This window comes from Tupaia chinensis, unplaced genomic scaffold (genome assembly GCF_000334495.1).
Source record: "Tupaia chinensis unplaced genomic scaffold, TupChi_1.0 Scaffold000173_1, whole genome shotgun sequence".
Taxonomy (NCBI): Eukaryota; Metazoa; Chordata; class Mammalia; order Scandentia; family Tupaiidae; genus Tupaia; species Tupaia belangeri.
Genome location: NW_006159648.1, coordinates 1,780,828 through 1,805,304, shown reverse-complemented (window position 1 = coordinate 1,805,304; position 24,477 = coordinate 1,780,828). Strand labels below are relative to the sequence as shown.

The window sequence follows — 24,477 nt, the reverse complement described above, 5'->3', positions numbered from 1 at the left end:
AAAAAAAAAACCTCTCTCAAAAAAGAAAAAAAAGAAAAAAAAAAAAGAAAACTATAAAAGAAAAGCAATGCCATGGGACCAGCAGTTAGCATAATGGCTATGTCTCTGAACTCCCATGTAGTCGACTGTGTTTCAAGTCCCGGACCCAGTGGCTTGAATTTAGGCCGGGCACATGTGCGTGCTTGCCCAAGATTAAAAGAGGAGAATGGAGGAGAATGGATTGCAGCGGCATGGCCATCCCCTCTGGAGGGCGATTTCTCTCTTTCTGTCTCTCTGTCTCTATCTCTCTGGCGAGCTCAAGCACCCTGTAGTAAAAGAAAAACTCTCTCAAAAAAAAAAAAGAAAGAAAAAGAAAAGCAATGCCATGACTTATCTGACAACCCCATAGTAAGACTACTTACGACATTCAAAAGCTCTAAAAATTACACTTCAATAATTTAGCATCTTTAATGCACAAGTACCATTCAGGGAATACAGTCATTTGATGATAGTAATTCCAATATTTATTCACCATGAGGATAACTCACCATATGATATTTTGTTGCAGAAATAAGTTATAGGCCTAATCTAATAAATAAATATATTTTGAATGTCCATTTAAATAAAATGTTTATGTTATTAATAAAAATCAATAATTCATGAAATGTATTTTTCCTGAAAGTGAGGACATTAAAAATTTTTTAAAACTTTTGTTGTTTACAGTTTAAACCCGTTAACTTTTTTTTTTAAATTTATTTAGATTTATTCATTTATTCATTTTTAATCTGACCGGAGTGGGATAGAGAAAGAGAGAGAGAAAATGAGAAAGCAGGCCACCAGGTCTAGGACTCTAACTGCAGTCGATCTTGTGGGAGTCAAGTGTCCTCAGCCACCATACCACCTGCCAACTGCACCTGTGAACTTTTTAAGTCTTAATGGCAATGATGCAAGACCTGAGTGATTCAAAAATCCAAAGGAAGTAGTAATTTAAACTTAGTACAGGGGTCCAGCAGATGGTGACGTGGATACGTTGCTGGACTCCCACGTGGTTGTCAGCAGTTCAAGTCACACCAGGCTCATGTCTGCGCATGCCCAAAATCCCAGGAAGTGAATGGCCACCTCCTTGGGAGGTGATTTCTTGCATTTTCTCTCTTTCTCTCTCTCCCCCCCCCATCTCTTACTCTCAGTGAGCTCACACTCCCTATAGCAAAAATCTCTCTCCCCCCAAAAAACAAAAAAACAAAATAACAAAAACAACCCTTAATTTGGGTCAGCAGGTTGGGTAGCGGTTGGTTTAGGTGCTACAGCCCACATGATAGCTTGAAAACTACAGTAGGCACATATGCATGCATGCCCAAACTCCTGAGAGGAGAATGGAGAATTGTGGAGTGGCCACCCTACCAAGAGTGATTTCTCTCTTTTTGTCTCTTTTCTACCTCTATTTCTCTCCAGAGAGTACTCATGCTGTATAGCAAAAATCTATAAAACAAACCAACTCCAAAAGTTAATATACTTTTCCCAAGGTTCTTCCCCGCCTTAGGTAATACTAATTGCTAAATACTAATTACTGATGTGGTTAAATAACCTCATTAAGACAAATCTATAGTGAATTACTAATATCCTCTTGCTATTTTCTACATTTCTAGTTATTGATCAGGCACTTGTTTGACTGACAATTGTTTTAATATAAAGATTTGAAAGGGAAAAATAAAACCTTCATTTATCCACTTTACTCCGTCAGAATGTAGCATGCAAAACAGAGTAACTACTACAGAAAAGAGAACTGTCAACTCACAATACACAGGGAGAGGTTCTCACTTATTGTTTCTTTAGATTAAAAGCCAAATAGAGTCTTTCCTATAATGATATACTGAGTGAGCTGACTATTACTAATGAGTCTCTTTAGAATGTCCTGAGTCTACAGGAGCAAGAAAACGTGCGTGGGGAGATCTCGTTGGTTTTACTACAACTTGGAAGAGATTTAAAACTGAGGTCCTTACCTTGTTCAAGCTGCGAGCAGCACTATCTTTTCCCCCTGGGGTCAAGTTGCGGAGCTGGACGTCCAAGAGGCCTACCAGCTGATCCATGGCTCGGACGGAGTAGGTGATGTCCCCAGCATTTAAATGGTTTCTCGTCTGTTCGGCCAGCTCTCTGGCAATATTGGCAGCGGTCTCTCCAGATTTCAACTATAATTTCAAAACAGATTATAGAGATTATAGAGGTGAGAGATCTTACATTAATACATGTATTGGTCCCTTTTGATCATTGTTTCCGCATGTGAGTGTGAACATTAAGGCAAGCGATTGTTCTTAAACTCCATCTACAGGGCCGGTCCCAAGTCTAGTGGTTAAGGGGGCTGGATCTTATACGGTCGACCTCGGTTCAAATCCTGGCCTCGGTTTCTTGAAAAGTAAGTTGGTGGTGTGTGTGTGCGTATATGTATACATGCATGTGTGCATGCCCCAAATATTGACAGGATAGAGAAATGGAGAAGAAATTGTGGCATGACCATTAAGCACTTGGGGATACTTTCTCCCTCTCTCTGTAAGCACATGGACCCTCTGGGAATTAAAAACAAAATAAGACAAAAACAAAATACAGACCTGTGGCCTGGAGGTTAAGGCAGGTAGATTCACATAGCTGACTGCTGAGTTTGAGCCCTGGACCTGGTGGCTTGAGAAGCAAACCAGCAATATGTGCATGAATGTCCAACATCCCCAAAGGAGGGCGAGACTATACCACATGGTGGGGTTTCGCCCATTCTTTCACTCTCTGTCCCTCTCTGACTCTCTTTTTCTCTCTCTCTGGTGAGTGCACATGCCCCCAGGCAAATCTTTTAAAAAGTCCATCTTTACCTGGAATCTGCTTCCCAATTCTTTGTGCTGATTCATCTTTTTCTTCAAAGTTTGACTTTAAATTCATGTTTTCAAGAAGCTCTTCCTGAGGACTCTTCTAAATACTATTCTCCCCTGAATTATCCTTACTAGTGTTTAAGTCTGAAGTTTATGCGAGTCTCTTCTCTGTGAATTTCTAAATCATTCCCTTGTTGAATGCAATCATATCCTAAGTTCTTAGGGGTAAAGCTAAATTTTCTTTTGTGCCTTGTTCACAATGAATCCTCACCAGGTGCTAAGCTCTGTGAAATTGTTAGCCCAAATAAAACCCTGCTTTCAAAGTTATTTTTACCTTTTTAATAACTTTATGATAGGAAGTTTTGCTACCAAAACACTGAGTAGCAAAGTATTGTTTTCTTTTCTCTGTTTTCTTATTCTCAAACTACATGCTGGTTTTTGAAGTGTATTCTAAAATAATACATCAAATTGTCAGCACTCCAAAGATGTTAAGAGATGACATCATGATTACTTGAGCAAAATGATAGCCCTGAGTTACAGAATATAGGAATATATTAATTTGCAAGAAAGGTGTGGGATACAAGGGGAAAAAAGGGTAAATAAGTATAATTTCCTAATTAATAATCTTCTTTATAATTTTTAATTTAATAAACTAAAACAGGGTCGTAACACATTTACTTAACATAGACAGTGGCACGCAATGTAAAAATAATAAAGTTCTCTTCTTTTGCTTCTATTTATTTCTATCTTTCAGTGATTATCAGTTTGTCACTGATTTGATATGTATCCCACCAAACTTTAACCTGTCCTATTAGTTTTTTAAACAGTAGTGTCATTATTTTTATTAAAGAATTATTTTATTTAACTTTATTTACTTATTTTAATTTGACCAGTGAGGGACAGAGCGAGAAAGAGAGAGAGGAAATGAGAAAGCAAGCTGCCAGGTCCAGGAGTTGAACTGTAATCAGCCATGTGGGAGTCCAGGGCCCTTAACCACCATGCCACCTGCCCCCCCAGTGTCAATACTTTTAAAATGTTCCTTTTTTTTTTTTTAAGGTGGTACAGTTTATGACATAGGATCACAAACAGAAATATTTCTCTTTGTAAACTGTCTTCCTAATGGGTATTAAGAAAGTGGTAAGTGCAACAAAAATTTTTTTAAAAATTTTCCAGAGGGTGTGTGCGTTTACCAGAGAGAAGTAAAGAGGGAGAGAGGGAGGGTGAGAAAGTGAGAGAGAGAAAGTGAGAAAGTATCTCTAATGGGAATACCACAATCCTTTCTCCTCAATTTCTCCCTCCTTTTGAGATTTTAGGCATCTATGCCCACATGCGTGGTTTGCTTCTCAAGCTGCTGAGTCTAAGACTCAAACAGCTCAGTTGGCCATGTGGGATCCAGCCACCTTAATCACCATGCCAAAGGCCTGGCCCATGACTAAAAGTCTGGAGTCATACTGGTTGTCACTGTTGACTCAGGAATACTTAATATTTGTAGGAGGGCTGAATGTTAAAAAAATAATAATAATAAATACATGTAAGTAATTAAAACACTTAGTTATAATCATATTCTCAAGTATATCGAAAAAGCCTAACTGAAAAAGTTTGGTAACATCAGGTTGTAAAAAGGGTTTTTCAAAATAAATATCACTCCTGTAAACCACCTCGGGGAGTGTACGTATGTAAAGCAAATTGCCAGTTTCTATTACACTCTAACATGGGAAGACTATATGTTCCCAAGATTTCTTTTCTTTTCTTTTCTTTTTTTTAAAGGGAGATTTTTGCTATAGGGCATGTGTGCTCATCATAGACAGAGAGAGAAAGAGAGAAAGTGAGAAATCATTCCCTAATTCCTTCTCCTCAATCCTCCTCCTGGGATTCTGGGCATGCACACATACGTGCCCAGCGTGAGTTTCAAGCTACCGGTTCTGGGACCGAAACTGCGGTCAGCCATGTGGGACTCTAGCACCGTTACCAATATGCCACCTGCTGGCTCCCCAAGATTTCTTTCATTACTATCGGCCATGAGACATAATCCCACAGATATGAAAAATACATAATATATATTTTTACAGGTTTATTTGTGTGTGTGTACTTAAACACAGAAAGCAAAGCCTGGTAAGTATGACTCGAAAGAAAAATCATCTCTGTAATGTTTACATTTTATAAGAGTATATTATATAATACAAGAACAACATGCTAAAGTATCATAGAGCTAATTGGTACTTTAAGCAATCCTTAAAAGAGAAAATATATGCACTGAATTTGAGGAATTTGTGAATTACGGCCAGGGTCTTCATATTTAAACTGCCCGTAAGAACAAAAGGAATACATTATAAAATTCAAAGATAAATATATGATGAATTTAATGTAGATCAAAGTAACATTCATGGTTCACAGGTAGGTCACAAAAGTATTTTTGAGTGGTCATAAAGTGATATAAATGTAATTATAATCAATGGATTTTAACCTTTTAAAAAAAGAATTATTTTATTTAACTGTATTTAGTTATTTTAATTTGACCAGAGAGGGACAGAATGAGACAGAGAGAGAAGAAAGGTGAGAAAGCAAGCTGTCCGGTCTGGAACTTGAACCATGTTCCGCCATGTGGGAGTCCAGTACCCTTATCCACCACGCCATCTGCTGGCCCTGCATATTAACTTTTACATATAACTTAGGACTCCTCACTGGTAATCTAATAGATAAATTAATAAAATTTAAGATTCAGTATTCATTAATTAGTAAAACATCAATATATTGTAAGTATTCATTTTCAGTATTCCATCAGTAAGTTTGAACACCTGATACAATTGGTTGTTAATTATAATATTCCAACTATGCACATAAATTCCAGAGAGCTAGGATCCTATAATTTTCCAAAGGGGCAGTTTGTTAATCAACATGCCATTTATAATGTCTTGCATTTATGGTAATTTTCTACCCATTCTATTCTTATAATAAGGAATACATTTGAAGAATTTGCTAATCACTGTGTTTTTGTACAATCATTTTGTTATCATCATTATTATATTATTTCCTTATGTTTCTTTGTTACCACATCATTGTTTTTCAGTCAGAAAAAGTCAGGGTAGAAGAACCTCTGTTTTTTTGGTTCACTTAAATATACCAAAGTAAAAAAAGTTTGAGATCCACTATACTAGGCAATGTGATTTCTTCCTTAATTCAGTATCTTTAAAACTAAGGATGTAAGTACTGACATTCATTCCATCCATCAGTGATCATTATAAAGAGCAAAATTATTTATCAGAGAAAAATAAAAATAGCACTGGTTTGCTCATACAGTAGTTTTGTTTCTTTCTTTTCCTTCGTAGTTATATAAGCATGGTCTTCAACTGCAATTATTATTATAATGGGGTAGCAAATGATAAGGTAGGAAAGGAGGCCTATGTAATTATCTTACATAAAAATTTAAACTGGACCAGATGGTAACACAATCATCTGCCAGGCTGACCAACAGGGGGAGGTTCTGTATTCGTGACCAGGGACCTCTCTGACCCCACCAGGCATGCGCATGCCCGTGATCTGGGGCTGGCTGTGTTTGGGAGTGAGTCATGGCACAAGCACCTTGCTGGAGATACATGTCTCTCTGGTTCTCTCTCTCACTCATGGAAGCAAAAGATAAAGAAGCTTAAAAAAAATTGAACTTCTCCTTTATGTACTGTAAGGAAAAGGTTGAAAATGTAGATGATGTGTTAGTCAAAATGTAACTGTTTTCTACATAAATAATGAGAGATTTAGAAGTCTATATATATATGTGTGTTCATAACAAACAGGGTAGTTTTGTGAAACAGTGGGTCAAATATAAAAATCACTAATGAATTATCTTTTTTAAAGAATTATTTTATTTTATTTTATTTTATTTAAATTTTAATTTGACCAGAGAGGGAGAGAGAGAGAGAGAGAGAGAGAGAGAGAAAGAGAGAGAGAGAAAGTGAGAGAGCAAGCTGCCAGGTCTGGGACTTGAACTACAGTCAACCATGTGGGAATCCAGCAACCTTAACCACCATGCCACCTGCCGGTCCCAACTAAACATGTGTGTAAGAAATACTGGGCCAGCAGGTGATGTGAACCCTCATTTGGCTGAATCTGTGTTTCGAGTTCCTGGATCTGGCAGCTTGGAAAACATGCCAGGTACATGTGTGTAAGCCCAGAATCTCAAGAGAATAAAGGAGAAGGGACTGTGGCAGGGCCATCCACCCTGGGGACAGAGTTCTCACTTTCCCCTCTCTGTCTCTCTCCAGTGAGCACACACATTTTATGACAAAATTCATAAATAAATTTAAAAATAAAATAAAAATAAAACAAAATATGGAGCCGTAGCTGGCTCCATGGCATAATGACAATGTCCCCCCAGAGGAGCCAGATCGTACGTGATGACCATGATTTGAATCCCCAGCTTGGTTAGCCTAAAACAAGCTGCACTGGGGTGTCAAAGTTCTAAAGGAAGGGGATCACAGTGTGCTCAGACTCTGTAGAGAATCTCTCTCTCCTTTTTTTTTTTTCTTTCTCTCTTACATGTGCATGCATCTGTGGTATTTGGAATAATAATAAAAAAAACGACATTTTAGCATTCAAGAAATGTATACTTATGAAAAATAAACTCAACAAAATCCCCAGAGGAACTCTAAACTTCAGTGTTAAACAAGACGGTTGTGGGGTGAGGCCGGCAGGTGGCATGGTGGTTAAGGGCGCTGGATTCTCATATGATCGACCACAGTTCGAGTACCAGTCCTGGCAGCTTGCTCTCTCTCTCTTGCTCTCTCTCTCTCACTCACTCTGTCCCTCTCTGGTCAAATTAAAATAAATAAATAAATAAATATACAAATAAATAAAGTTAAATAAAAAATAATTCTTTAAAAAAAGAAAAGAACGTTGTGGGGAAAAAAATAAAAGAAGCCATCAGTACAAATAAGTTATAATAATATTTATAATTAAAATAATAGAACATGATTTTAAGATAAAATAAAATTTGCTAAAACGAATTATTCTTTCTGTCCATCTTTTTTACTCTATAACTGAATACATAATAGCAAAATTTTTTTATTCTTTCAACAATAATTTGAGCACATGTTATTTCCTGAGGAAATAAAGATGAATCTTCTATAGTTCTTGCTCTCAGGAAACTGACCTTCTACACATTGGAATTGGAATAAGTACATAAAGGCAGAAAATATCATTTAAACGATGCAGCAATAAGGACAGAAATGGGTAAGAATGAATGCTGTGGTTTGCATGTCCCTACCAAATTTGAGTGCTGGGACTTGGCTGTAAAGGTGCTAAGAGAAAAGTTAATTCCCTCATGATGGCCCAGGCTGGGGCCTTTGGGTGTGGTAAAGTCATTAGGTTGGGACCCCTACAACTGAGTTCCAGGGGATTTGTAAGAGGGACAGAGACCAGAGTAAGCAGAAACATGGACCTTGCTCTGCTCAAGATCCTGCCCTCTGCCATGTGTAGCTTTACCAGAAATTAGACCCTGGACTCCAGACTGCCAAATCATGAGCTGAATAAACCTTTCCTTCTTCTTTTTTTTAATTCGCCATCCAGCAATTCCACTCCTAGGTATCTACCCAAAGGACAGGCAAATGCTCAGTTGGAAAAGCACTTGCACATCTATATTTATTGCAGCATTATTCACGATTGCTAAGACATGGAACCAACTCAAACATCCCCAAAACAGAAGAATGGATTGAAAAAGTGTGGCACATATACTCCATGGAATACTATTCAGTCATAAAAAAACAAGAAGGCCTTGGAATATGGTAGAAAGTGGACAAATATGGAAGGTCTGTTGCTGAGTGAAGCAAGTCAGGCTATGAAAGAGAGACATTGTATGTCTCCACTTAATGTATACTGACTGCCCACACTCTATGTTAGAGACTGAAAGTCTGGAAGAAATAAAAGCATTAAAAATTGTCATGAACACTAGAGATAAAGTGGAAGGAAAGAGGGGGATGGGAAGAGCATAGGAAAAGAAATTGGGGGAAAAATAGAGGTAGGACATTTGAGGGACACAGATACAGCTTATTATCTGTTGATGAGGATGTGTATGGTGGTCTCAACTGGGATGGACTGAGATCTATATCATACTGGGTTAAGTCTCTTTAAAATCTAAATGATGTATAGCAATTGAATGTATAAATAATAATAGTAAAGAAAAAATGCAAAAAATGAAATTGGCCAGAGAGCACAAGCAATCGCTAGAGAGAGAGAGAGAGAGAAAGAGAAAGCACCCCTTCAAGGGGAATTTTCATACCACAACCCCTTCTCCATTTCTCTTTTGGGGATTTTGGGTACACAAACATGCGTGTGCATGCGCATGCATACCAGCATGTTCTGTGATGCTCTGGGTCTGGAATTTAAACCATGTATCTGGCCACGTAGGATGCAGTTTCCTTAACCATCAAACCACGGGTTGACTCAAAACTTCTTTATTAGATCACTCAGTCTCTGTCAGCAATGCAATAAGCAACTAACACAAGGGATTATGGGATATACTACTGGGATAACAAACACCTGGGAAGGGGATAGGAAGAGGGTAACAAGAAAGTGAAGCCTTGAGAGCTAAGTTTAGGATGACCAGGTAAGATGGAATACCAGTGGGGGCTGATCTGTAGCCAAGGGAGATAAGAAGTAAAGTCTAGAATAACCATGATTTGGGAATACTGAGTTCTATAGGTATAGGAAAAAACAAAACACATTTTTTTCCTACCCTCAAAATCCAATATTGATACCTGCATATCAGAAATTGTATATGTGTGCATGTGCATATGTATTAAATACCTATTATATCAATTTTTAAAAAAATAGAAAGGATATATCTATCTCTATTTATTTATGTACCTACGCATCTATAATTTCAATGATTATTCATTTAGCCTATATATTCGTTTGTCTTTTTAAAACATATTTACTTAAGTTTATTTATTACTATTAGTAGTAGTAGTATTTGAATTTGCTATAGGGAATGTGTGCTCACCAGAAAGAGTGAGAAGGAGAGAGAAAGTGAGAAAGTAATCTGCCAAGTCCGAGACCTGAACCCCTGGGAGTCCAGCAACTTAACCACTGCAACACCTGCTGGCCCCTATGTTCATTTGTCTTTAACCAACACTTGAATTTCTACAGTACGGTGCTAAACACTAGGGAAACAGTAGTGAGTAAAATGGTTTCCGATAACGAGGACTCTACATACCAGCAGCAGAAAAGCTATTAAAATTTTTCTTTTCTTTTTGATTTTGCTATTAGGGCACATCCATTTATCAGAGAGAGACAGAAAGGCAGAAGAGAGTGGGAAATCACCCACCAGGGAGGATGGCCATAGCAGAATCCCCTGTCCTCCATGCTCCCCTCAGGATTTGGGGCATGCATGCACACGTGCCTAGTGTGATCTTTAAGATGCTGAACTGCACAACTGGCCCTGTGGGATCCGGCTGCTTTAACCCCCATGCCACCTGCTGGCTCAAGAGCTGTTAAAACTTTAACTGCACAATTATTTAGTTTTAATTGTGTTGAGTGCAGTACAGATTATCAGTGAGGTAGAATAGGTCAAAAGCATTTTAACTGGTATGTAAAGTTAGAAAGTAATTCAGGAGCTACCAGGCCTCTGGGGAAGACTGTTTATCCAGAGATGGGATGGAAAAGGAATTAGGTTAGATACAGGTGGGAGCTTCACTGCAAGTGCCAAGCTTTTAGGAGGGAGGGGCAGGGAGTCTTTGGGGGGTTGCATAAGCAGAACTGTGGCGGGACTTTAGGTAACTGGAGAGTGGAGCAAGGCACCCTGGAAGTTGGTCCGCCTTTGGAAATCAGGTTGAAAGTTTCGGAAACTGTGCTAAGAAGAAAGGGAAAGTACGAAAGAGTTTGAAAAGCAGTGGTCTAATTGGGTTTGCATTTGAAATTGAACTCAGGAGATGGGATTAGAGGTCTCAGGGGTGAATGCAAGAAGACCTGGGGTGAGTCCAAATTGCTGTGGATTAGGGGAGCGGGAATGGAGAAAGGTGAAGAGCTGGAGCCTGACTTGACAGGGATGCACAGGAAGCCTGACAGGCCTGGGGTTTGGTCACAAGTGGAGGGGAGTAAGAAGGAGGCACAACAGCCCTTCCCAGGTTTCTGGTTTACATCCATTCAATCGGGGTGTCATTACCTGGATTCTCCTACAACTGTTGTAATCTTGCCTCAGCTCCATGGACACCTTTCCCATCCAGGCTTCACTGACTATGTTTTCTCCAGTGACATCAAAGTGACTCTCTTTCTGATCTCCCCATTTACTTCTCACACTCTAGTAATGGTGGACTCTAATGACCTTATTTTTACACAAAGATATACACATACACACACATTTTGACTCTGTCTCAAGGCATCTGTGTACAGAGGCAAGGTTGAAATAGTCATTTTGCTTATCCAAGCCTATAGACCTTATTCAACTATCTCTTTAACATTGCTTTTTGCTAAATTTTATTAAAATTATTTCTCAGAAATAAGCACATACACACTGAGACGTTTTTATGAGGATTAGGAAATTAATGCCCATATTGATATAGTAGGATTATATCCAGGATTTGAATGGGAAGGGGGAAACCCTGCAGCTTTAATTAAGGATAGTAATGATAGAGATAGATACTATTACATTTTAAATGTTCACATATTAAGAACAATTTTTAAAATCGGCTTTGAGATTTTACGAGACTTATAAAATGAGCCATTCATCAGGGGCCAGAATGATCCAGAAAGGAATTATGTGAAGGGAGCTGCATCCCTGCCACTTTTTTGTAAGAGCTATCTTATTTTTCTATAAATTTTAGTCAACAGAGTATATAAACAACAAAACCATCTACCTTTCAATCGAAGGAAAGTTAAATAAGCCTAATCTTGGAAACCCTACCAATCTCTAATAAATTCAAGAAGAAATTTTCTTTCATTTCCTACTAGATTTAAAGAGGTTAAAAGAATGGGGAACTAAGACAGAGGAGGTGACTTCTACACAGTCCTCCCGGGCAAATAGCTGGCTTATCTTATACCTTAAAACAGCAGCATTGTTTCTAGATCTCCACATTCTTTTTCTTTAGCAAATGCAGGAATAAACTCATGTTATCTCAAAATGTGTCGGTAGCTTGTGTACAAATAAAAGAAAAGGCCCTTCCGTGTGTTAGAAATAGAAAGAGACCATTCCCAGTAACAATTTAGGCGTTTCTTTTTCACATCATAGTTGGACCAGGCTGCAGGAGTAGGGAGCAGACCTCACTTTACATATAAATAATAAGGAAGCTATTCTAAACGGTCCTGGCACTGAATTTTAAACGGAAAAGGATGGAGAATATAAAGAGCAATGAATTCCTGAAAGCTTTGCAAAATTGCAAACATAAACTCCTCTTTGAAAAATGGAGTCAAAGCTAGGGATCAAGCTGAAGGCAGACATGACAATTTTAACTCTCTCTCACTGCATTAATCCATTCATGAGGGTGATGCCCTCATGATCCAAACACCACCCAGTAGGCCTCATCTCTTTCAGGTCTCATTGGCTGTTAATGTTATTACAGTGGGGATCGAATTCCAGCTCATGAACCTTTGTGGTAGAAACCACTATCTAAACCACAGCAAGCATAAATGTCTAGGGGCGGAAGTGGAAGCGACACCATCATTCTAAACCCTGGAGGAAGTAAAGGAGAGGAAGCTGAGGTGAGTGTGGGGTTGAAGGTCATCATTATGCACTCACAGGGTCCCCATTCTTGTGGCTAAGCATAATGTCTTGATGACAGGGAACTGAGCCAAAACTTCAGCCCCAACACTGACCTCTGGCCAACTACATGAACTGATTCCGACTACTCAAAATCCTACTGTAACACATTTAAAGATTTTATAAATGCATGAATAATCAATCCAAGGTACTGTCAGAAGCTCTAACTGCCAAAATTCAATCATTTTAATTTCATTATAATTTTATAGGATCTACAGGATTAAACAAAATTGCTTGGAAAAATAGGACCTATTTACTACAAAACAAAACCTTCCTAGCCATAAATTAAACGGGCAACAGCTGTCTGGTCTTTGAAAGGAATTTTCTCTTTGATCCTAAAGATTAGTGAGGCTGCAGCAGAAAAAAAAAAAAAAAAGAATTAAATATCATTATCAGTTAAAATCACACAGTAATTTTTACAATGATATAGTCCAACTATATCAGGAATTATCATGAAAATACTCAGCTTTCTAGGTGAATTATTATCGAATTTATATTAACTCTTAAACTAAGTATCCAGGGAGTATTTTTTAAAAGTTGCTAATGTAAGGAGATATGCTACTGATCTCTAATCTGATCACATCTACCAAGAGTTATTCGCCCCGGGGTCTGAGCTACATTGTAATAAAATCAAAGGACTTTAAAAACTAAGGCAGGAACAGGGCTGAAATTGGAAGAGCATCATTATGAATAGCAACAAGTCTGGAGATGCATATTGAAGAGGGTAACTAGAGTCAATAGAACCACTATTCTTCCATGATTTAGGGTAAATAGATAGTTACGGCTCATCTGCGAAATGATCTACTGGGTTGGTATTTATGGATTATTATACAGTATATTACTGAGGATCAGCCTGGTTAAAAACAAATAGAGAAAAGACCAAATGGCACAGGCAGGCTTTTTGTAAGGCCATCATTTGTAATATTTCTCAGGAAAAAAAAATCCCTTTCAGAAATTCCTTAGCACAGCTAATGTGCCATCGAAGGGACTCTCCATTTTAGCAGTGCATAAATCCACATAAATTGCTATAATAAGGATTCATCCCATAGCCCTTTTGGCATAAATGCACATCTGGTCTCTGTTTGTAATGAAATCGATTCAAAGCCCCACAGTGCATTAATAATAAAAATGTTCAACATATTGCAACCAAATAAGCTCTGCAAATTTGAGTCTGCAAGAGTCTGTCACACATGTGTATACTTTGAGTACTGATAAATGATTAGGTTACAGAACATTTATCAAATGGCTTCAAATTCCAGAGGTAGACCTTTTTTTTTCCTGTTACAATTATTATTTCCACAGGAAAATCCATATGTATGTATGTATGCTAGATGCTTTTGCTCGTTTGATGTATAATGCCTCTTGGAATTTTATATCTGTAGTTCAAAATACCATAGAAATTTTAGTAATAATAAAATTATTATAAGCAATACTGCTTGGCTTAAAGGCAGTTCATGAAATTGCACTTTGAAGACAGCAAAATTCTAGAATTAGCTCATAGCATATTAGAGGCCATTACTGAATCTGAAATTAAACTGAAGTGGGAGAATTTCTCCACATTAATTTCTGCATAAATCTCGACTGTTCTTGTTTTCAGCAGTTACAGTGAACAACAGAGGATGTAGGTTAAGCAAAGCCTTTCTTAGCAATCACAAGATTTACCTTCTGTGTAATATGATTGACCCAGGGAGAAGAGCAATTGCTGAGATCTGGTCCTTGGGGATCCCAAATTCCATCTGGAGCAAGGCACAGATACGTTGATACACCTATAATAATAAGAGAAAAAAAAGTCTGTTTTGGATATTCGAACCATCTTTTCTTAGCATGACTTCATGACCACGTTATTTTAAAACATAAGCAACAGTAAAAATGAAAGAATTAAACTGAAATCCTATTAAAACATCAGAAACAGTGCCTGCCGAAAATGGCATTACAGTAATAGAGTACCCAACAGAAACATTTGAATTTTAAATTTATTTATTTGCTATAAGGAGTGTGTACTTGCTAGAGAGACACAGAGGGACAGAGGGGGGAAGTGAGAAACACCTCCCAGGGGATGGCAATGGTGCAATCCTTTCTCCATTCTCCTCTTCAGATTTTGGGCATGTACACACATACGCCTGGCATGTGTTCCAAGCTGTTGGCTCCAGGACTCGAACCATGCAGTCGGGCATGAGAAATTCAGCATCTTAACCATCATGCCACTTGCTGGCCTTAAAGATTTGATATTTTTAAAGAATTTGCTAGCCACTATGGCAGGAATGGGGGATAATTTCAGCAATCAGATCAATGTGATATCCGCTTCCATGGACCTGTTGCTCATGTTTGCAGGTCAAGGTGAGAGCTGAGGCTTTAAGGAACATGTGTGCAAGCTTTTCAGGAAAACAAGGTAGGAAGAGACATTCCATGTGGAGACGTCAAGATTTTTGGGAAACATCAAGTGTTTTGAACTGGGGGGGAACTGTCTTTAACGGGGTTGAAAAGGTGGCAAAGCCAGACTGTGAGCATCCTCATCTATCTTCCATGGGGCTGAAAGAGCAACAAACGCTGAAGATGGAAGAGAAACAAGCAGATTTAGGCTTTATAAATAAAACTCGGGATGTTTAAAGGAGAGATGTGGTAGTTATGAGAAAGTTTTCACAATAATTCGAATGAGAGTCTGTGAGGGCCTGGACAGAGGTATAACAGAAAAAGGCTGGAGATGGTACCTCTGAGACTGAGGTACTGACAGTAATGGGTGAAGGATGAAAAAGGCAGCTGCTAAGTGTCTTTACCGACTTTCACCCCAAAATAACGAAATATTTGTATAATGCTTTGCTGTTTGCCAACTACTGGGTCGTCCAAACAGCCATGACGTATTTTTCTATGCAAAAATGTGGCCTGACTTTTCCCACAACCCAGTACTTTCAAATAAACCACATCACTAAGCGTCAGGACAACTGCCTGAAGTAGGAGAGCTGCTATTTCTCTCTTAGAGATGGAAAAACTGAGGCCTGGGTCTAAGGGGATGGAGCTCGGAAAGAGCTCTTAAACTGTTTTCTTATTCCAACACCACAGCAAACTTTAGGACTAAATATTCACCCTTATATTCACATAGGGAAGAAAGAATTCTGAATATATTTTAACAATTTGAGGGAGTGGGAGTAGCATGTATTTTCTAAAAAACAAGATATCTATTTGCTGATCTTCCCACCACTTCATAAACCATAGAATTCAGAGTATTTCCACATCAAAAGTTTTCTAAGAAAAATCTTCCTCCTTAAAGTACCCAAATCGATAATATCCAAAGATACAGTGCTCTAAGAACATGAGTACATTGATATCTATTGTATATTTTATTTATCCATTTTAGCAAATAATGTCAATGTTTTCAGTGTGTCAAGTAGGAGTTTACAAACATCCATGTATTTAACAATAAAAAAGGAAGACTACTTCTGCCTAAAAAAAATAATAATACAGGGTCAGAAGGTGGTGTGGTGGTTGAGGGTCTGGACTCCCACATGGCTGACCATGGTTTGAGTCCTAGACCTGGTGACTTGCTCTCTTACTCTTTCTCTCTGGTGAGTGCACATGCCATATAGCAAATTAAAAATAAATAAATAAATAAAATTAATAATTCTTTAAAAAAATAATATGGTTACCATCTCAGGATATTATGAGTCATATTGCTATTGAGTTAACTCCCGCAAGAGAAAATGATGAAAGATGGTGCTCCTTAGTAGGCACCCGAGTGAATGGGAGGTTGGGTGTCCTACAACGTGGTCCTTGACAATGTGTGAAGAGTCTCACCCCCTAGAGGACAACTGTGATAGGTGGTAAAAAGGACAGTCAAACCGTCTCTTTTGTCAAGATTTTAGGTCATTTCAATGATCATCTTTTAATATAGAAGTCCTAAATTCATTGATAGTTGGTGACAAGCAGGAGACTAACTTCCAACAGGCATGTGTTTGACCCTGGGCAGTTCCCTCGAAGAACTGTGTCTCTAGCAATAGCCAGAACATCTCAGCCTAAGTGTAACTTGCAGCAGAGACCTGACACTGGGGGTGAAAACTGCTCCTCTCACCCACATTCCCACCACATTTTCACCTGGTACGTCTTCCATTAGCATTTTCCAACTCTGGAAATAGATTACTTTAAATTGCAACTGAGTGGAATACAGAAGCGAATCAAATGGGAAGGAACAATATACAGTAACAAATGAATCAAAGAAAGAAAGAAAAGAAAGGAATGCTAGAAGATCAAGCTAAAGTGAAGAACCATCAATAGCTTAGCTTTTTAGGACAGACGTACCTATAGTTCCTGCAGGGCATGGCTGTTTTGCTATCTGTCCTTGGCGAGTCTTAAACCACATGATTTCTCGGGCTTCCACGGCCTCACAGCTCTCTTCAAGAGCTGGGATTTGGGATGATGCTGATGGAAGGTGTGTGGTGATGTCATCAAGCACCTCAACAGCTGGGGATGGGGTGCTGGTACTCCGATTTCTTCTCCCTGACACAGATGGGGTGGTACTCCTTCCTGGGATCCAAGTTGTGGTCCGAAGAGTGGTACTGGTGGTGGTGCTTCCCATGCCAAGTGGGCCTGCGGTAGAGATTTCTGAAATAAAATTCCAAAGAAAACACCTACATTGCTTGTTCATAGTAGGACCTCCAAATGTCCAAGCTCTTGAGACACCATTTTTATTTCACAGTTCGAAACACTTGAAAGCTCTAGAAGTCATCGGCCTCATTTTCATTTTTAAAAAGGCCAAAAATAAAAGAGCAATAATGAGGTATCAGAGTGCCACTCGAGTACCACAACAGCCATCTGACCACTGCCAAACATGGGCTTGGCTATGGCTCTTCTCAATTCAAACCACAGAAAACACAATTACAGCGCAATGCAACACCTTCGGAAGCTTCTTAATGCTCTCAGCCGTTTTGACAATTACAGGATTAAAACTTGGTATAGAAATGAACAAAGATTCACACAAGTACGCTTTTCACCCAGCCCTGCTAGCATGTGGCCTGAGCTCGCTGAGTAGCAAAGTGCCACTCAGCAGGCTGAGGCCAGGTGGAAGGCCCAGGTTCAATTCCCAGCCCACCCTAAAAGCCAGGATGTAGTCGCACACACCTGTGGTCCCAGCCACTTGGAAGGCTGAGGCCTTGGTGACGCTGCAAGACTCTTTCTAAAACTTCTTTTAAAAATCAAAACCCAAACTGGTTTTTTTTTTCCACATTATGCATAACATGAGTCTTGAAATAAGCAGCCAATGGGGAGAGGTGAGATAAAGGAGAAAACAAAAATGAAAATGCCCACAAGCTCAAAATTTAAAGAGGAATTCTGAGTATAGTTTCCTTAATAGTAATTACAGCATCTCAGTGATCCACTTTCGTGTTTTTAAAATTGACCCGCCCTCACGATACTTTCAAACTTGACATGTACTAATGTAAAATACAAGTATTTCCAAGAAGCTGTGTTCCTAAATTATTTTCTCACAAGACTATATTTTTTTTAAATTCCCACAGCATGCCTGTGCTTGCCACAAAGGCAGACAGAGAGAGGAAATAAGTACCCCACCTCCCCATGGGGCATGATTAGATCAAAATCCTTTCTTTTCCATTCCTCTATCCTGTTGGAATTCGGGGATGCATGCACATGTGCCTGACGTATTTCATTTTTATTTATTTATTTATTTATTTATTTGGAGAGGTTTTTGATATAGGGCGCATTTGCTTGCCAGAAAGAAAGAGAGAGACAGAGAGATAGAAAGCGAGAAATCACCCACCAGGGGGGATGGACACGCCACAATCCCTTCCCCTCCATTCTCCTGTAGGGATCTTGGGCACGCATGCACACACGCCCGGCATGAGTTTAAGCCACCATGTCCGGGACTTGAACCACGGTTGGCTATATAGGAGTTCGGCGACATAGCCATTATGCTAACTGCTGGTCTCCCTGACATATTTCTTCAAGCCACCAAGACTGGGATTGGAACCATATTCAGCTATGTGACATCTCCCCTCCACCCCCCCCTTTGTAAAACAAGATTTGTTTACTGAGTTTTATTTGGTATTATTATTTATTTTTTAATTTGACCAGAGAGAGAGATAGGGAAAGTGAGAAAATAAGCCACCAGGTCCAGGACTGAAACCACAATTGGCCGTGTGGGAGTCCCGTTCCCCACTTACTGCACCACCCGCCGGCCCTGACATCCAGCTCCCTTAACCTCTAGGTAATGGGCCCAGACCTCACAAAAAGTTTAAATGGGAAAATGTATTTAAAGTTCTAAATGTGGGCCAGCAGGTGGCATAGTGGTTGGGATGCTGGACTTCCACATGGCTAACGATGGTTCAAGTCCAGGATTTAGCAGCTTGAGACTTAGGTTGGACATGTATGTGTGCATGCCCAAAATCACAGGAGAAGGGAAGAAGAGGGATTGCAGCATGGTCATCTCCCCTGGGGGAGGGGTTGTGATTTCTCACTTTCCCTCTTACTGTCCCTCTCTCTCTCTCTCTCTCTCATTCTGTAGAGTACATATGTCCTATGGCAAAAGCCTTAAAAAAAAAAAAAAAAGAAGTTCTAAATAAAAGTAGTTCCATTCCTTGACCAGACACTAACAGGTAAGGGGACCTCTAACACAGTGAGAAATACCCTAGTGATGCTATGGGATAACCACTGCTTCCTGGGAACAGCCAATCATCTTTCCGGAAAATTACATGCACAGTCTCACCGTGGGAATGCAAGAGCAGGCCTGTCTTCCATAGACATACACTGCATTCCTAGCTGCAGGAGTCAAAACTGCTTTTCACCCCACTTGTGAGAAATAAACAGCAGGGGCGTCGGCTCTAGCCACATTCAAGATAACGCAGGTTTAAGAAGCTGTGTGGGAGCCCTGTGCTGGCCTTCCAGCTGTTTACCATTGATCGTTCACTTCCTTTAAACTATCTTCAACCCTCTCTTTACCAGAAAAGGTCTCAAATTCATCATGGTGTAAATGGTATGCATCAAGTTTCCCCAAACACAAAAGAGATGCTATGGGGAAGGGGTATGAATTTTCTAAATATTTACTTATTGAAGTTGTAGCACTTCCTGAAGTGTTACAATTTATCCTGCCCTGCCCCCATTTTTTTTTTTAATTTACTTATTCCATGAGTGGAAGAGACAGAGAAAGACATATGACACCCCTGACAAGCTCCTGATACCCCAATCTACCCTCAGCCCCAGCCAGCCTTGTTCACATAGTACTCAAGGGTATCTCTGGATTTGAACTGGCAACCTTACAATGTGGGTCAGCCTTGCCAAGCATCGTATTTTACTGCTGTGCCATCAATGGGTCCTTGCTACTTGCCTTAGCTTTTCTCCTTTCTGTTGAGTACCTGCTCTGCAAATGGTAACGTTCATAACCACATCCTTTCTTGTTTCCTCTTTGTCTTATGCAAGCAATAATGTTCATAACTACACCTAATCAGGTTTACCGAAGGAGATAAAGGATTTTTTTCCCATTCTTCTTCCACATAGACTGTATTTCCCACATTGCTAAGTCTTGGGATTCTGCCTCATTCTTCTATTAGACACTCATCTATTTTTGTCTTTCTCCTTCCAAACACCACAATCTACTTTCAGCCCACTACCGTCAGGCAGTCTTTTAATTTTGGCTATGAAGTCAATACCAGAGCAAAATAGTAATACTGTTATTCCAATACTGACTCTTTTTTTAAAAAAAGAATTATTGGGATCAGCAGTTGGCATAACACCTATGTGGCTGGACTCCCATGTAGTTGATGTGGTTCGAGCCCCAAACCTGGTGGCTTAAACTCATGCTGGGCAGGTGTGCCTGCGTGCCCAAGATCCTGAGAGGACAATAGGCATGGCCATCCTCCCTGGGGGGGTGATTTCTTGCTTTCTGTCTCTCTGTCTCTCTCTTTCTGGTGAGTGCATGCACCCTATAGCAAAAATCTCTCAAAAAATTATTTTATTTATTGTCATTATTTTGTTTTATTTTTTATCTTTTGACGTTGACCAGAGAGAGATAGAGATAGAAAAGAAAAGTGAGAAAGCAAGCTGCCAGGTCTGGGACTTGAATAGGAGTCAGCCATGTGAGAGACTAGCTGCCCTAAACCACCAGACTACCTGCCAGTCCTCCAATATTTATTCTTGTAAAATAAAAGCTTGGGAGTCATAAAATGAAATGACCAACCCTCACCATTCAACATGATTCCAACGTAAAATGTAATAACATATTTCAAAATATTAAGTGAACTTACATGCTTAAAATTATAATAGAAATATGATGATATATGTTACTCATACGTAAAATTTTTAAATCCTTCAAAAAGGACATATTACATAAACTTTAAGAAAATGTAATTATTACTCAAAAATGAACTATTTCATATAAGAAAAGGAGTGAGAAAGCACCCCCAGGGGGCCAGGTCACTGTGTCATCTCTTTTCCTCCATTCTCATCTCAGGATTCTGGGCATGCATCCACATGTGCTAAGTGTGTTTCTCAAGACACATAGTCTGGGACTTGAACCACTTAGCCATGTGGGGTCCAACACTTTAATCATCATGCCACCTGTTGACCCACTATCTGACATTCTTAAGTATTATCTTTAAAAAAAGAAACTCATACATGCCTTTGCTGGAAATTGAACACATTTTGTGCAAATTTTCCAAGCTGACGAGAAAATGCTTTTTGACTTCACATTACTTGGGGGAGTAGTAAGACAATAGTTAAAAGCTAACTCCCAGTATTTTTCTCTGACTCCTTCCATTTAAATAGTGCCAGCTCTCATTAGGAATTTTGAAAGGACCATTTTCAGTGACTTACTTTTTTGACAGGGACTATAATCTTTTCATTGATAATGAGCTATAGTTTTGTTTCAAATAAAACGCTGTTACTTCTTTGTCTTCTTTCATTGGATCATGTAAAAATAGAGATGCATAGCAGTTACCTGTTATTAGTTAAATAATCTCATGCGCAAATTAAATTGTTCAGGAAGTCTCTGAACTAGAGTAAAAATTAATTTTAAAATAGAAGCTCTGTGGTTCTATTGTCTTCTTCCTCATCTTGAGAATTATGTCAGTACTAAAGGCATGTTGTCTAAAGGCGCACCTTTCTTCAGTTAGGTGTTTAAATGCACATGTAACGCTCTGAGAGGAGAACAGATCTGTTTGCTCCTCAGTTTTGCTACGATAAAACAATGTAGTCACACATGCAGGTCACAAGTCGCTGCTGTCTGTTGTCTTCACTGCACGAATCATTCACGGGGGCAATGGCACACCACAACAAGGTTTTTGCTTGCTATGGCTACAGACTTAAACAATTCTGAATAGACTGGTCTTGCAGCTTAAACTTAATATACATTTCATTGTGCTCTACTTATATTACTTAGATTTCAGATTTTTAGAGACTATAGTATCATACCATATCATATTTAACAATAGCACCACATAATGAAAATTACTTTATTTTTTCTAAAATTACCCTATTGAAACCATGATCTACCTTTTCCAGAGGCATGGCTTAGGGTTTCAATGGTTACTTTCCTAAATCAAATCTTTAAATGGTTTCTATTTACCCTCTAAATAAAAGCTCCAAAGCCTTTTCTTTATGACCAGAGCCCTTCAAGAGCTCACCTCTCCAGTTTACTTATAATGCTTCCTCATCTTTTTTTTTAATATTATTTTATTTAGCTTTATTTATTTATTTACTTATTTTAATTTAACCAGAGAGGGTGAGGGAAGGAGGAAGGGGGGCAGAGAGATGGAGAGATGGAGAGAGAAAGAGAGAGAGAGAGGAGGACAGTGAGAAGGCAAGCCACCAGGTCCAGCACTTGAACCATAGTCAACCACGTGGGACTCCAGCCCCCTTATTTACCGCACCACCTGCCAGCCCCACTTCCTCATACTTTAACTCTTCTCTTTAAACTATACACATTTACCGTTAGTTCTCTAGCTGCGTCCTGCTCTTTCTGCCTCAGGGCCTTTGCCCGTGCTGCCACCATGTCCTGCTCTCATTTTTGCCTGACTAACTTGTATCTATCATTTGGAGCTTAACTTGGATGCCATCTCTTTCAAGGAGCCTTTCTAAATTCACCAGGAGTAGGTTAGATACTAACCTGTGTTTTGTTCAAATGAATTCCTCAGCTTTTGGTATTGTCTGACCAAGAGTAAATGAGCTCTGAGTCAAGACAGATGACCACCGCAGGTAGGTCAAGGAAGCAGCAGAGGGTACGGGAGCACGACAGAAAGGAAATGTCACCTGAGAAGGTGAAGGATAAACAGGGAAATCGCAAGTGGGGTAGTCAGGAATCCCTAAAGTTAATAGACTGGAAAAGGGGGAACTAGCAGTTAGCATGATGGCTATGTAGCTGGACTCCCACATAGTCGACCACGGTTCGGGTCCCGGACCTGGTGGCTTAAAACTCACGCTGGGCACGTGTGCGTGAGTGCCCAAGATCCTGAGAGGAGAATGGAGGAGAAGGAACTGCGGTGTGGCCATCCCCCCTGGGGGGTGATTTCTCGCTTTCTATCTCTCTGTCTCTCTCTGTCTGTCTGGCGAGCACACGTGCCCTATTGCGAAAACCTCTCAAAAAAAAAATAGACTGGAAAAGGAATGAAGAGATGAATGAATGAATTTCAGATGTTTTCCATAGAGCGCACATGCTTGCCAGAGAGAGAGGGAAAGTGAGAAACCACTCCCCAAGAAAATTGGTCACACTGCAATTCCTTTTCTTCTCTTCTGCTCTAGGGAGTTTGGGCAAGCATCCAAACATGCCCAACACGTTTTGCAAGCTGCAGGGTCCAGGACTTGAACTACAGAGAGTCGGCTATGTGGGATCGAGCACATTAACCATCCACTGGCCTAGAAAATTTTGGTTTATAAATGCATTTTAAGCTATCCTTCAGAAAACCACTCAACAAACTCAAAGAGGAAATAAGCAGGGAGACTAAAAAGCTCTCCTTCTCTCCCAAATGACCCTTATCTCAGAACATCAGATGTAAAGGGAATACACTCTCATGAAATGATTGTCCTGATAGAAGAGATATATTTTTTTTTGGCAGCTCCATTTGCTATGAAATACATTGGAGACACTTATTTTAATACAGACACACTAATGCTAAAGATCAATATTGAGCTTATTTCCTCAGAAATGTGCAGAACTGAGCTGCACCATTCTGTTGAACTTTAGGCTAAGCAGAAGTTAATTTTCAAAGCTGTCCCTGACCCCTTCTCCTTGCCCTCCATTCAGTGCTGTGTAAGACTCCCCATGGCTCAGCTTAATGCCCGCTTTTGGCAGGACAAGTCCTAGTGATGTACATGCTGTCACCAATGCCCAGAAAGAACTCGTCTTATGATTGCTAGATATCAGGGGGAAAAAGATCGAGACCCACTGAAGAGTGAATTTCCAGCCCATATTATGCAGTATAAGTTTGCCTTTCTGTATCTCCCAGCAAGGGAGACACGATGTGACACTTTTTCAGTGTCTACCGTTATTGAATTTGACCAGATGATAGAGCTAGCATAATAAAACTACGTGGTATCAAGTGCCTTGTGTGGATGTATATCAGGAAAAGATTATTGTCTAAAAAAATTAACAAGTTAGAATGCCTACTCACAGACAATATTTTATCAAAATTGCAATTTTTTATCATTATTTTGTCATTGTTATTGTGCCCACGGTGCTTATACAGATTAAAATTTTCATAAAAATAACGAAGCAAAACTCTACGTTAACGTTAACATTTCCCTTTCATAATCTTCTCTCCAAAAGAATTTTTTTTTCCCTCTTGTCCGCTGAAATGTATTGCCCATGGCTCGTTTCATTCTTAAGATCTGGCTTATTTTAATATTTTCTCTCCAGCTTGTCATAAAAGGAATATTATTTTTGAATGTTATTACAGGTTATTGACTGTAGCA

The 24,477-nt window shown here is 39.3% G+C and overlaps 1 protein-coding gene across 10 annotated transcripts in view; it reads right to left on the bottom strand.

The window, feature by feature from the left end:
* ADGRL3 (adhesion G protein-coupled receptor L3) overlaps positions 1–24,477 on the bottom strand; it is a 609,531-nt gene that overhangs the window by 191,808 nt on the left and 393,246 nt on the right. For 9 of the 10 annotated variants that reach the window (XM_006146256.3, XM_006146257.3, XM_014586938.2 and 6 more), the window contains 3 exons: positions 16,864–17,166; positions 14,236–14,339; positions 1,980–2,165 (listed from right to left, as the gene is read on the bottom strand). In XM_006146256.3, coding sequence (XP_006146318.1) covers positions 1,980–2,165; positions 14,236–14,339; positions 16,864–17,166 — 593 coding nt within the window. The remainder of the gene's footprint in view (positions 1–1,979; positions 2,166–14,235; positions 14,340–16,863; positions 17,167–24,477) is intronic. The other variant, XM_014586937.2, reaches the window with a different exon arrangement.